Source organism: Lichenostomus cassidix, chromosome 4, assembly GCF_008360975.1.
Source record: "Lichenostomus cassidix isolate B80296 chromosome 4, HeHo_3.0, whole genome shotgun sequence".
Lineage (NCBI taxonomy): Eukaryota > Metazoa > Chordata > Aves > Passeriformes > Meliphagidae > Lichenostomus > Lichenostomus cassidix.
Genome location: NC_139484.1, coordinates 38,748,320 through 38,761,917, shown reverse-complemented (window position 1 = coordinate 38,761,917; position 13,598 = coordinate 38,748,320). Strand labels below are relative to the sequence as shown.

The window sequence follows — 13,598 nt, the reverse complement described above, 5'->3', positions numbered from 1 at the left end:
CCTAATTAAAATTCTCAATAACCGTTTCTCCTTAGATTTTTCCTGAATACTCCGCAATTCAGACCAGCTTCTATTTTTCAGTTCTAATTTCATTTTATTAGTTTCTGGCTATACAATTAATGATCATTCCTTGCCCTCTTCTATTAACATTTTGTCCCCTGCTGGTACTCAGAACACTTGCTACTTAGTATCATTGGGAAATTTTTAGCGCCATTATTACTCCTTCATCCATATAACTAATGAGGATGTTAAATAAAACCAAGATTATAGCATATACCCATGATGTTCTTCAATACAACTCCTCCTGGTTTGAACTATTATTCCTAATTTATTATCACAGATTATTTCAAACCAAACAGGTCTGAGTTAATTTGTCAAGCAACATGTCTTAGGGCCAGTGTCAGACCTGAGGACAAATTGTGTGTACTGATACAACAATGACAAAACTTAATTTATCTTGAATTATGAGATAAGAGATAAAAATCTCATTAAACAATGTGTAAGGCAACAATGACAATAAGGCACGTGGAAACCCTCAGAGATTCCAAGTGACTGCCAGTTCTGAGAATGATGAAAAGAAGAAGAAGCAAATTTATACATCACTAAAAAAAGCCCTAACAGCTTTTAAGCATTCAATCTTATGACCTCATGTTTGTTTCCTTGTGTCCCAGAACACCCCCACGGTCCCTTCCCCTCCTTTTGTTCTCCAGTAATCTGAACTACTAAAATGCAGCTCATTAGAGCATGGTGCTAATAACGACAAGGTTGTGGGCTCAACTCCTCTGTGGGCTACTCACTTAAGAGTTAGGCTTGATGACCCTTGTGGGTCCCTTCCAACTAGGAATATTCTATGAAATCAAAAGAACTCCTTTGAAATTGCATGGCAGCTGACAGCCTGGCTGCTAAGTTCTAGCTCAGCAGCACATGCAGTTTCCTTTGTGGAATAACTGCGGCAAAGCAGAGATGGAGTAAGGACTGGGAAGTGTTTAGTAGGCACTAAAGCAGAACTACCAGAAAGACATAAGGTACTTCCACATTGGCTAAGACTTAATTTGCCATGGGTCTTTTCAATATTCACACGTTATTTCCAACCTTCTCGTAAGCCAGTTTGGTATGAAGGGGGAAATCACATTTTCCTCTTCCCACTCTCACATGAGCTGCAAGGGAAGAAAAGATGCCTTAAAAGTCAGTTGCATCTTCCATTAACTTATAACACAAATCCATGTGTGTACTTCCAATCACACTTCCATCTCACTTTGCTTTTGGTGGAAAGAAAAAAGGCACTAGTGAGGCAGATTGGTTAGTTATGCTGGTTATACATGAATTGTGGTATCTCTGCAGGAAAATAGAACATGAAATATGGAAGGAAAATCTGAAGTGTAAAAAACCCCTAACCAACACCTAATAAATCCACACCTATGTTCCGTACATGTGTTATATCTGGTCTTTACTGGTTCTAGGCTTGAGCATTTGGCACCTGTTCTCTCAGGTACTTGTACAAAACCAGAAGGTTCTGACTCTGGCTTCTTGGCATTGTAGTATAATAAAAATAATAATTTATGTATGGCAGGTACTTTTGTATAAGCTCTCCCATCAAGCTCTAATGAGTAATCATGAACTAAAGTCCTCAATTTATAGGAGAATTATGCCATATCACATTTGGTGTCTGTAGGGTGAGCTGTCCTACAATGAGACCTCTGAATGCAGAGAGTTCTTATGTGCTTTCATTCAACCAGCTTTATTACTTTATTTTTTCTATTTCACAAGTTTAAATTCAGAGTTGTGCTCTAGATTTCCAAATTTGTAGGAAAGCTTAGCCAGTTTGAACTGAAAAGCCCATCAATCTGCAATTCCCATGTGGCTGGAGAAAAATCTTGCATTACATGACAGATCCTTGATCAAGGACAACTGAAAATCAGTTTATATTATATTGAATTTTTTTCAGATCTTCCCATTAGGTAAACTATCATCACAAACTCTTATTAAGAAACATGAGAACCTTGATGTTCAAATGCACTATACAAATGCTGCTGTGAAATACATCCTTCTCTATTTTGCATTTTATGTTTCTCCCACAATATTTCCTATTTAGGGGGTAAAAATCCTCAAATCTGAGTTTCTAACTCAGACTCTTCAACTTCATTGTCAGTAGTAAGCATTAACTATTTGCTATATCTTCTCTTCATACTCTCTGCTCAAACTAAGAATTTAGCATTTTGCTTCTCATTATATTAAATTCTGTGTTAAAAACTGCCACTAATTTCAACAAATTCCCCTCCAAATTCTGACTAATCTACAATTTTTCATTTAAAAAGATTAAGAAGCTTATCAAGATGCTTAAATACAGATATTACACGGCTTCTATTGTTTATAAGCAGACTTAATGGCATAAGGAAACCCTCCAACTAAATCATACTCAAGAATCCTTTCCTCCCAGTTCACTCTACTCTCCCTCTCACTTAAACAACTGTTTCTCTTCCCTGCATATATATTCAGATGTTCCCCATTTCTTATAAACCATTTTGCCACTCTTTCTAAAAACAATAAACCTGGTAAATAAATTGTTCTGACATCAGTAGCCAAACAGACTGCTGGAACAGTCCATATACTGAGCTGCACCCTGAAGAAGAGGAACAAGTAGAATTAATCAGAAATGTTACATAAAAAGGAGTTATGACTGATAGTCCTTAAATTTATCTCCTCCTGTATTTTACGACTTATTAACACACTGCTCTTACAGAAATTAAATGATTCCTATTAAACTGCCCACAACAGTCCTCACTTGATCTGAATTTTTAAAGCTACTAGTAATACCTCCATGAAGACTTTATCTTCTCACGTGGTAAGCATTTGATAACTCATTTTCCTAATTCTCTTTTCTCTTTTAGCTAATTCCTGAAAAGGAAGCTAATTCCCATGGGTTAACAAAACAAGCTAATCAAACCCAACAGCTTAGATTAATATAATTCCACACACATATTCAGATCCTTTAAATTTTAAGTGAGTTGATCAAATAAACTCCATTGATCAAATGAACTCATTCTAAAGGAAAACAATCAGATGTCTGAATAGACTAAGGAGATGTTAATTCAACTTGCTATTCAAATAAATTCAATATAACTGAAAGCAGTTCAATAATATAATTGGTTTTGGTCATCACCTTTTTTATCCCTAAATACTTCAGCAGTGACCCCTCACCCTCTGCCAATATAAAACACTGGACGAAATCACCTCGAATATGGCACTGGACTTATTTCATACCCATTAAGATTAGATAGCATGGAAAACTTACGTCAAGATGCAAAAGAAAACACAACTGGTGAAAAAAACCCTTCTTTCTGTGAAAGTGCTACCATACTGCATTACTTCCCATTTTAGCTAAAGAAAACTCAATAATCAAATACTAGCTTACTAAAGGCCACAATTAAATGATATTTGATAGGGCAGATTCAGAGAGATCCACATACTACAATGCAATGCTACACCACAATGCATATCATCAAGTAGAAGAAAGTTGTAGCTAACTTATTAAATTCTGCTTTTCCTGTTTTACAGAGAGCATACTTTTTCCCCATCAACAGGCCATCAACATACAATATAAGAAACCAACCGTAAACAAATCAGGTAGATAATCCAAGCAACATTCATGTATGTGCTGAGTGAAAAAAAAAAATCTTTCTTCCAGTAACACAAACCCTGATCCTGCAGCTGACTGGGAATGGAAGTCCACTACCCAAACACCTATGATCATCTTCTTATCCAGCAAAAAGTCTGACTTAAATTACACAATTTTTATATATACAGCATACATGGTTAGTAGGTTGAAGCACTTCTAAAAACAAGTCTAATCTTGTGGAGAGAAAGATTATTTGACAGTGGGAACTGCAAACACTTCTACTACACATGTACACTGAAGGGGTGAATATCAGACATCTGCAGATAGAGGAGATGGGAGAACAGTGGGAAGAGAGAGGGAAAGAGAAAATGAACATACTTGCAGAGTATGCCAGGTTTTTCTTTTGCTTAGCAAAAGTTTTACAAAGAACAACCGTCTCAACATATACCATGGTGCTAACTCCTGTCCTCCTTGTAATCAAAATCCCTCTTATGTTGTTTTGCTAAAAGGCCAAGACTTGACTTGACATGGGATCAGATGAAATTAATTTAGCTAGTCTGGGGATGAAACAGGTCAAGGAACATTCCTGAAGGTTGGTAAACTCATTGGCAAGCAACTGTTCAAAATTTCAGAAGCAGGAAAAAATACTAAAACCTAGAGGAATGATGAGCACTTACTAGCTTCCTAGAGGCTAAGAGATGCAAGCAGATCATCCCAACTATTCAATAATTTTAGCAGTTTTGTCTTGCTTTTGCATTTTTCATGTATAAAGGAAGGGCTGGAGGATATAGTAATCTAAATGTATTGACTTATTGAAGTAAATGAGGCTACCTTTGGGCTAACGCATGCATTTTCTAACAGATTTCATACTCCTAGACATAAACGAAAGATAACATACCCTGGCTATGACAATGCATGACCATTTTTTGAGTTCTTCACAGATTAAAAATTGAGCAAATTGAACATGCAAAAATAAAGTAATCATTATTAATTTTAAGGTTCTTAATCCAAATGTGTCAAATTCACATACATGACTGCTCTTAGCAGACTGACCTTTTAGACACAACACCAAAATTCCACTCAAAGCTAGGAAGAGAAGCTCAAAGTTAGTGTTTTGCTTGGCAAAATAATTCTGTCCAACTAGCTGATGTGAAATCTGCAGAAAAATATTTCTCCAAACTCCCTCTAGTGGTTCACCAGCAGGTGAGATTTTAACAATCCAAAGATAGAAATGATTCTTAGAAAGTGAAGTGTCTTGTTCCAAGCTTTGCTGATCTACCTGAGAAGAGCTGTGAATTAAAAAAACCATTATTCTCCCAGTCTGCCTACATCAAGAAAATCTGTTCAGTCATGCAACAAAAATGGAAACCTGTGGCTAATATATTTTCTTATCTCAAAACAAAGAATGGTTTCTTAGGGCATGATGTTTAAGAAGGCACTGTGCTTCACATATGTCACTCCTTTTGCTTCCTGATACTGGTTGGAAGGAAGAGAAACATGGCAACACACATCTGGGAAGCCACCACTGCCTCCTGTCATCATGCAGCTCTCTTCCTTTTGAGCTTTTTCCTCAGTCTTGAGTGCCCTATCCGGTAACATAAAAATCCTGCTCTCATTCCCTAAGGAAATGAAAGGAATGGCTGGAACCTGCTGAACTTGATGAGGTAGTAAAAGACAACTTTTACATTATTCTGAAGTTAAATATCATGACAGTTTAACCAACTGCAGCCTACCCTTTAAAAAGTACAACTAAAGGTTAGTCACTTGCTAAAAACTAGATTACATAATAAATCATTCATAGCTATTGCTTCACATAAGCATTGCATGTTAAATTACTTAAATGAGCTTTTATATACGATCAGTTATTTTCTACTCTTGTTACCTTACAGTAAAATAGAAACCATTTGCTGCATTTAAGGGAAAACCAGTTTAAAATACAGAGTCATTTTGATATATTTAATTTAGTAAGAGGATGGAAAAAAAAAAGGGTATTTAAACTATGGACAAAGTGTCCTCTTCTTACCATGACCTGGGACAGATACTGGATTAGCACCGGTCTGTACTAGATATGAGCCGGCAGTATAGTCCTCATCTGTATCAGAGTCCTGAACTGGCTGGCTGGCATTATTACTTAATAACCACCTCTGGTTGTCATGGAGATTGGGTGATGGAGGAGGGGAGTGTAAATGTTCAGTAACTGATGGACTAGATGAGGAGGATGGCATGGGAGGACCTATAAAAAAAATAAAAAGAATTTAAAATATGGGTCAAGATATCATATGAAAAACAAATAATTAATTTTTTGCATCACCAAAAGGTGAATATTCTACTTCCAACAAGAAAAAAAGATGGACAAAGGAAATATGACAATTGCCTGTAATAAACTGGTTTAAGTACTTTAGAAAATGTAACACCATGCCATGACTTGATATTTCAATGAACAGTGTTTATTGTACAGGATTGCTTCTTTCAGTGGGACACTCCTGCCTAAAATCTACTAATGAAAGAAAATAATACAGATAAGCAGGTACAGAGACAGAGAAACAGGACCAGTTTTCCAAGCTCACACATACAGGGAAACTCACCACTTTAAACTTCTACCATAGGAGTTACTCTAAAAGAACTTCTTGTTTTCATCAGGATTTCTCAGCCACATATGCTATTTAAAAATTATCAAAATGATTCACCTGTCAAACTTGTGTCCACCTGCACAAGTTGTTTTAAAACATGCATACACAATGACTGCATCCCTTTTCTACATCTTGAAAGTATCTTAAAGCCATCATGGAGGAAGACAGATTTAAATAAAGCCTCAGGATATCAAAACAATGCATTTAGTCCTTCAATGAAACGGTAATTAGGCCAGAATGCAGCAGAGAAAGAGTTACCTAATTCACCCCGTGAATATATGAGTTCTTTATAGTCTTTAGAGAGCACAGATCTTACTCAGAGTAAAAGATTGCTGGACTACTTTTGAATAAAGTGTTGTTGCCTGTAGGTGGGGAATGTACCAGAATATGAAGTAGCTTTATTACATAATTTATGTTAAAAACAAAATTAGATTAACCTGCATGGTTATCATTCATAACTATGAATCTAAATTTAAATTAGAGGAAAAGGGGCTTTTGTCATCATGTAATGATCTGGTTTTGTGGTACTTAGTTGTATAGTTACGCTGGAGAGGTGCTGCGCTTTTCAATGTTAAGTTTTATGCAATAAATCATACTGGCACCAATAGATTGAATTACCCTCCCTCCACCTCCCTTGTATACTGCTAGAATCATGCTAATTATTTTTTTTTCTTTCATATTCAGTTTACCCCATTATATAGTATCTTAAATATCTTTAAAATACATTGCTCAGTCCTAACCAATTGGCTTCCCTGGAAAGAAACCTATGACAGCCTCACCCCAAATTATTTACTTAATACTTCCACATGGCATTTATTCCTTCTTGTAGTGAACAGCACAACAATTATTTTCATAATTTTAAAATGCAGGTTTGGTTCTGGAAGGAAAGTGAGCACTTACTATAAGTCAAGGAACTCCTGTGTAAAACCCAAGTTTTGTAGTCAGGGAAATAACAAGGATGGGGGACGACATTTTACAGGCTCAACTTGTGAACTTAGAAGTACGGAGCAGGCACATTTTTTAGTTTGGACTAAAATGCCAACAGATTTCCTTGCTACACCTTGATTTTTCACATTGCTTGCTTCAGTAACCTGGATTTGTGCTTATTTCTTGATGGAATATTTAGTGCATTATTTATGAAATACTCAAACTGATTCAGGTAGCAATTATATTTCATTTTTTGAATAGTTAAAAAAAAAAAAGTAGGGGTTTTTGTAATTCTTAAAAAAATCTTGGAACAGATCTCCTGTACTTACTTTGGACCTCTCTCACTAGAGAGGACAGCTACAGTAATATGTTCCGGATGTACATGTATTGTCTGAAGCAAATCAGCATCTTAGTAGTATCTCTGCACTTTATACACAACACTTCTGAATATGCTTCCTTTCTCCTTCTCAATTTACACTCATTAACTTTTAGGCATAACAGAGCCTTGATTGCACAAATCATAATCATATGGAATATCATGTTGCCTGAAAATGTGTCACATCCAAGGCTCCTTAAAGGTTTTGTAAATTCCCTCATTTATTCAAATGTATTCATTGTCTCATTGCTACATGGCTAGTTGACACTGCACTGCACTGATGAGTAGCCATCCGGAACATCCATAACTTGGGTGCTCTGGCTGACTGAATTTCTCAGTTCAGAAAACACAGGGTGTCAGGTGTGGGGTGGAAGCGCAAGGATATTAGCAAAGCACCCACTACTACACTCAGTGGGGATGGTTCTCTGCTACTGCAAAAATTAGTTGATTAGGGCTGTAACACCACCAGGAAATTATGCAACTTTTTATAAATAAACTTAATTCTGGCAGGCAGGTTTAAGTGCCTTTCAATCATATGGTTTCTACATTCATAAAATAATTTAGATTGGAAAAGAACTTTAAGATCTTTGAGTACAACCTCAGCATTGCCAAGCCCACCACTAAACCATGCCCCTAAGTGCCACATCTACATGTTTGTTAAACACCTCCAGGAATAGAGACTCAATCACTTCCCTGGGCAGCCTGTTCCAAGTTTTGATCACCCTTTCAGTGAAAAATTTTTCCCAATATTCATGCTAAACCCTCCTGACATGCTGCTAGCTCATGTTCAGCTGGCTGTCGATCAGCATCTCCAGGTCCTTTTCTGCCAGGTAACTTTCCAGCCACTCTTCTCCCAGCCTGAGTTGTGACCCAAGTGCAGTACCCAGCACTCAGCTTTGCTGAACCTCACACAACTGGCCTCAGCCCATTGATCCAGCCTGCTGAGATCCCTCTGTGGAACCTTCTACCCTCCAGCAGACCAACAATCCTCTCCAACTTGATATTGTCTGTGACCTGAGTGAGGGCTCACTCAATCTCCTCCAGATCATGGATAAAAAATTGAAACAGGAGTAGCCTGAGGACTGAGCCCTGGGGAATTCCACAACTGACCAGCCACCAGCTGGATGCAATTCCATTCACCACCACCATCTGGTCCTGGCCATCCAGACAGTTTTTAACTCAGCAAAGAGTACACAGATGGGGAGCCAGTTTCTCCAGGAGAATGTTGTGGGAGAAAGTATCAAGAACTTTACTATCTTGGCAGGCAACATCCACAGCCTTTCCCTCATCCGGTAAGTGAGTCACTTTGTCATAGAAGGAGACCAGGTTGGTCAAACAGGACCTGCCTTTTGTAAGCCCATGTTGGCTGGGCCTGATCCCCTGTTTGTCCTGTACATATTGCATGACAGCACTCAAGATGATCTGCTCCATGACCTTCCCCGGCACTGAGGTCAGGCTGGCAGGTCTGTAGTTCCCTGGATCCCTCTTCCAACCCTCCCTGTAGATGGGTGTCACATTTGCTAACTGCCAGTCACCTGGGACCTCCCCAGTTGACCAGGTCTGCTGGTAAATGATGGAAAGTGGCTTGGTGAGCTCCTCTGCCAGCTCCCTCAGTACCCTTGGTTTGATCCCCATTAACTTGTGGGTGTCTAAGTTGCACAGCAGGTCACTGACTATTTCTTCTCAGATTACAGGGGCTTTATTCTGCTCCCTATCCCTGTCTTCCAGATCAGGGGGCTGGGTACCTTGAGGACAACTGATCTTACTATCAAAGACTGAGGTAAAGATGGCATTAAGTTACCTCAGATGCTTCCTCATCCTTTGTCACTGTATTTTCCCCCCTCATCCAGGAAAGGATGGCTACTTTCCTTAGCCCTGCTTTTGTTGCTTTCTTGTCACTAAGTTACATGGTCTGCAGAGAAAAGGGAGCCAGCTATAATATGAGCCAATTTTTCACAAGAACCCTAGGCCAACCAGCTGGGACACGTATTTCTGTACAACTTCATCCAGCACCGGCAGATTTCTGCAGTGAGCTCCTCCTTGATTCCAACTGAAAAGAGAGATAGCTATCTATACTGCCATTTATAGAATAAGCTACACATTAAGAAAAAAAAACTTAACACACTTTCTAGAGGAATCGTAAATGATGTGCATATTCCTTTCCAATTCTTTTTTTACATGGAATGAAAGGCATTTAACAATATTTGGCAATAGCCAAGTCTTAACGAACTCATTTATAAATCATAAAAATCATTAACTATGAAAAAAGCCAATTAGACTGATTATAACACTTTTTCTGTACAGCTTAGAGGCACACAACGCTAAGAATACTTCATTCTAAGAATTATTCTTCATTTCTAGCCCGTATTTTAAAAAAGCAAAAGTTCTTGGTTTTAATATGTGAATTAGATTCAACAGTAGGCTATTTCTCACAGGGAAACATACTGGACTTAAGAGTGTTTAAATCTCATGTTTTAGGTCAGTTATGAGGAAAATATACTTTAATTTGTTGGCATTTTCACAATTGAAAAGATATGACTTTCAATGATGTTTATGTACTTTCAAAAAAGTTATCTTACACAAAAATGCAGAATACATTTGCAGCAAACATAGGTAAACTCCAGCAAGAACAGATTCAATATAGCAATTTGTGAAAAGGTGAACACATTTGCTAAGAATATGAGTCCCCAAAGAAAGTAAAATGCAAAGGAAATTGGTTGTAAGAAGAACATTAAAAAAGAAATACACCTGAGCTAATAATGGATATGTTAAATACATATGTACAAGGTAATCATGTTAAAAAAAGAAAAAAATCCAGTATTCTCTGCCATGATCAGCACTTACCTAAGAGGTGGCACAAATTAAAAGTTGGAAGCAGAGCTGATGTCACATATGGAAAAGCTCAAACGGACAAGTATGGTAAATGCAAGCCATAAAAAGATAGCAAATAAACAATGAGGAAGACTGCAACAATGGACTGGAAGTAATGCATAGGATCTTCTGTATTAAGTATATTTAGGCTTAACTAAGTCTAAGGCTGAGCCTCCATCACTTGGTGCTGTCTAACACCATGGGTTATGAAAGCAGGGAAGTGCAGTGGGGCTGCTGCAGAGTGTGGGGAGGACTGGGGGGCAGAGCAGGACAGAGCTGTGCCTTCAATCTCACAGCCTCAGGCACTTGCACCTGGCCACGACCCACAGTTCATTGTTATGCACAAGTTGCCTTCCCTTGAAAATAACAATAATAAAAAAGCTATTTGCAGCATTTAAGCTTATTTACACGGTATTATGAAGAATGAATCCAACAACTGTTCAGCTTTCATCCTATATAAGTCATCACATGCTAGAGAAGCACTTTGCTTCAACAACACCAATAGGTGCCTGGATGAACTGCATCTCTACTAGATGTATTTTAGAGAAAATAGTATTAGACACTTTTCGAACACGGCATTGAGGAAAAAAGCAGGATGGGAGAGAAGCGGTAGTAATGATGTCCTGGTGTTGCAGGGTGGGTGGGCTGAAATAGATGACCCACAGTCTCTGAGGAGCCCTAAAACACATGCACTTATGAAATCCTCCCACCAGATTCAAACTCTTAAAACAGAGAGATTTTGCTGGCAATGACACTAAGAGGAAAGTAAAAACCTTGTTTATTTTCTATTCTGATTATCAATCAGATTTTTATGACTATAATTCATGAAGCAACAAAAACTTTCCTGAGCTGAAACATGATCTTAAAAATGTGTAGTTTCTGTTGCTTCACGAATTTCTTTAATGCAGAACTCTTGTTCATATATGTAGATTGTCCCTAAAAACCTGGCATTATCTTTCATAAGATGCATTGCAAGTTACGTACTTTGAAAAAGTAATTTCACCATAAAAATCTGAAGGACCATTATTTTCATCTCAATCAGGTTGCATAAATCTTATACCTAACTCACATACAACTTCTGATGGCTGCTTAAAGCAGTGCAGAAGTAGACAGCCCTGTTTAGGCTGTTTAGCCGTGGCAGAACAGTGCATTTTTCCTTTCATAGTGTTGGCAGCCCTTGTCACTGAGACTGAAGAAAAAAATTCCTCTATCTGCATCTCAAACACACAGAAGGAGAGTCTTATTCTGAAATGGTAAAGAGATTCTTACTGACTTCGATGTCAGTAAGAAAATAGCATTAAATTACAAATTCCAAAGTAGATATCTCTTTACTGAAATTAATGGGATTTTTGCTGGTGAGTTCATGGAAATGAAGATTTCATGTTATATTAAATGGCACTATTATGCCATATAAACCCAAAAACATACCCCATACTGTGGAAAAACATGTTATACATATAATGGATCACTAAGAATAGCTGTGTATCTCCATTTTGTACTTTGCTGCTCACAACAGGACAAGGCAGGTTGCTAGGGGTTTAATAAAACAGTTTAAGGTCTTTTAAAACTGGGATGAGACAGGCAGTGGTTTTTGAAGGTCAGAAATAACATGTCTTCTGGCTAAATTAATTAGAAACCAAAATACTTTCAAACATGAAGGACACTTACAAGCCTTCTGAATCAAGCTGAGATGACTCTTTGCAATCTGTTCTAGGACTTCCCAGCGTGCTGAAAGCTGTACACACTCTTGTTAAAAAGGGCACCTACACCCTCCTAACAAGTTTACTGATGACATACCAAAATTTCAATTTCCAGTGTATCACATATAGATTGGCCCAAAAAAGCCCCTAAAAAAATACCCAAACCCCCACACTTGGTATGTACAACCTTTAATGACCACATTTTGGACCTCTTTGTCTCTGCATATAACACAGTAAGTTTGTAATAAGAGAGTTTTAATTTTAAACTCATTTTTCATTATGGACTTTCTGTATGCTCTCCAACCTGTATGACTTGGCATTGGCATTTATCTCTCTGCTGGATCCTGCAGCCTTCTGCAGCCAACCTGCAGTGACAGTTATCTCTTAATTAATACTCTACATGCAAATGGAACTACAAAAAATGCTGTTGCATAGCACACAAAGAACAATTATTTATAACCAACACAGTTCTTTTTATCTACTTATACCAGAGTCGACTGCTGTAGCTACTGTGAGGAACTCCCCGAGGAAATACATGCATAGACAGTCTGACAAATATATACACATATATAAATAAGACTGTATAAATCCATTTATAGTGAAAAACACTGCAGTGAGAAGAAACTACATGCCAAGGATTCTTTTAAAAAGAAATGCTTTCAAATGCATAGAAAGGATACTTGTGATCTACTGTGGATTTTCCATTTAATTGTGTTTTGCTTTATTTGTAAGCATAACGGATAATGACCCTTTTATCCATTAATCGGGAAGTATACTTTTGAGGTTTCAAACCCTCCTGTGTGATGATGAACTGTGCCTTCATGTCAGATGCAAACTTTAAACAAAAATGACATCTACTTTTCCTAGATTTCCTTGAAAAGCTAGTACTTCTAAACAAAAGAGATGCATTATGGTGACATGTATTTTAACTCACAAAGTTACAACTACTTCTTCAGAGTGTGAAAGGTAAAACTTTACAAGACTCTAATCAAAGGACATTGATTTGAAAAACAAAAGTAATGTATTAGAAAGCAAGAGAAACACTGGCCTGAAATATTGTAATTTGTCTTTCTTTTTTCTCTCTTGGAAGTACAGTATAATAACCAGAGTCTGTAATACAAAACTGTTAATTATCTTCTGAAAAAGGGGAAGATTGCTTAAGAAAAATGGTTATGTATTAGAACTGACACTCATTTCTGAAGCAAACGTTTTGTTTTGAAGCACTTTGGTTGTTCCAAAAAGTTAACAGCTGCTGCTCAGCAGATTGTTAAATGAAAAGGAGTGCCCTGTTCTTAGAGGGCTCAGATTGCATGACCACAACAGCTCCTTCTGAATCTTGAGTTCAGGCAGTGCTCATCTTTGCTTTAAATGGGAGTTTTGTCCATATAGAAATTGCAGAATCCGATCCTTAACTGACAAAATAACCTAACTAAATTGCGTAGCTCTTACTATTTTTTTTATTTACTGTTATTATTTTC

At 37.4% G+C, this 13,598-nt stretch overlaps 1 protein-coding gene across 14 annotated transcripts in view; it reads right to left on the bottom strand.

Moving 5' to 3' along the window:
- TENM3 (teneurin transmembrane protein 3) overlaps positions 1-13,598 on the bottom strand; it is a 410,560-nt gene that overhangs the window by 166,046 nt on the left and 230,916 nt on the right. For 6 of the 14 annotated variants that reach the window (XM_085058723.1, XM_085058722.1, XM_085058727.1 and 3 more), the window contains one exon: positions 5,640-5,849. The exons of the other annotated variants lie outside the window; for them this stretch is intronic. In XM_085058723.1, the coding sequence (XP_084914849.1) occupies positions 5,640-5,849 (210 nt within the window). The remainder of the gene's footprint in view (positions 1-5,639; positions 5,850-13,598) is intronic. 14 annotated transcript variants of the gene reach the window in all.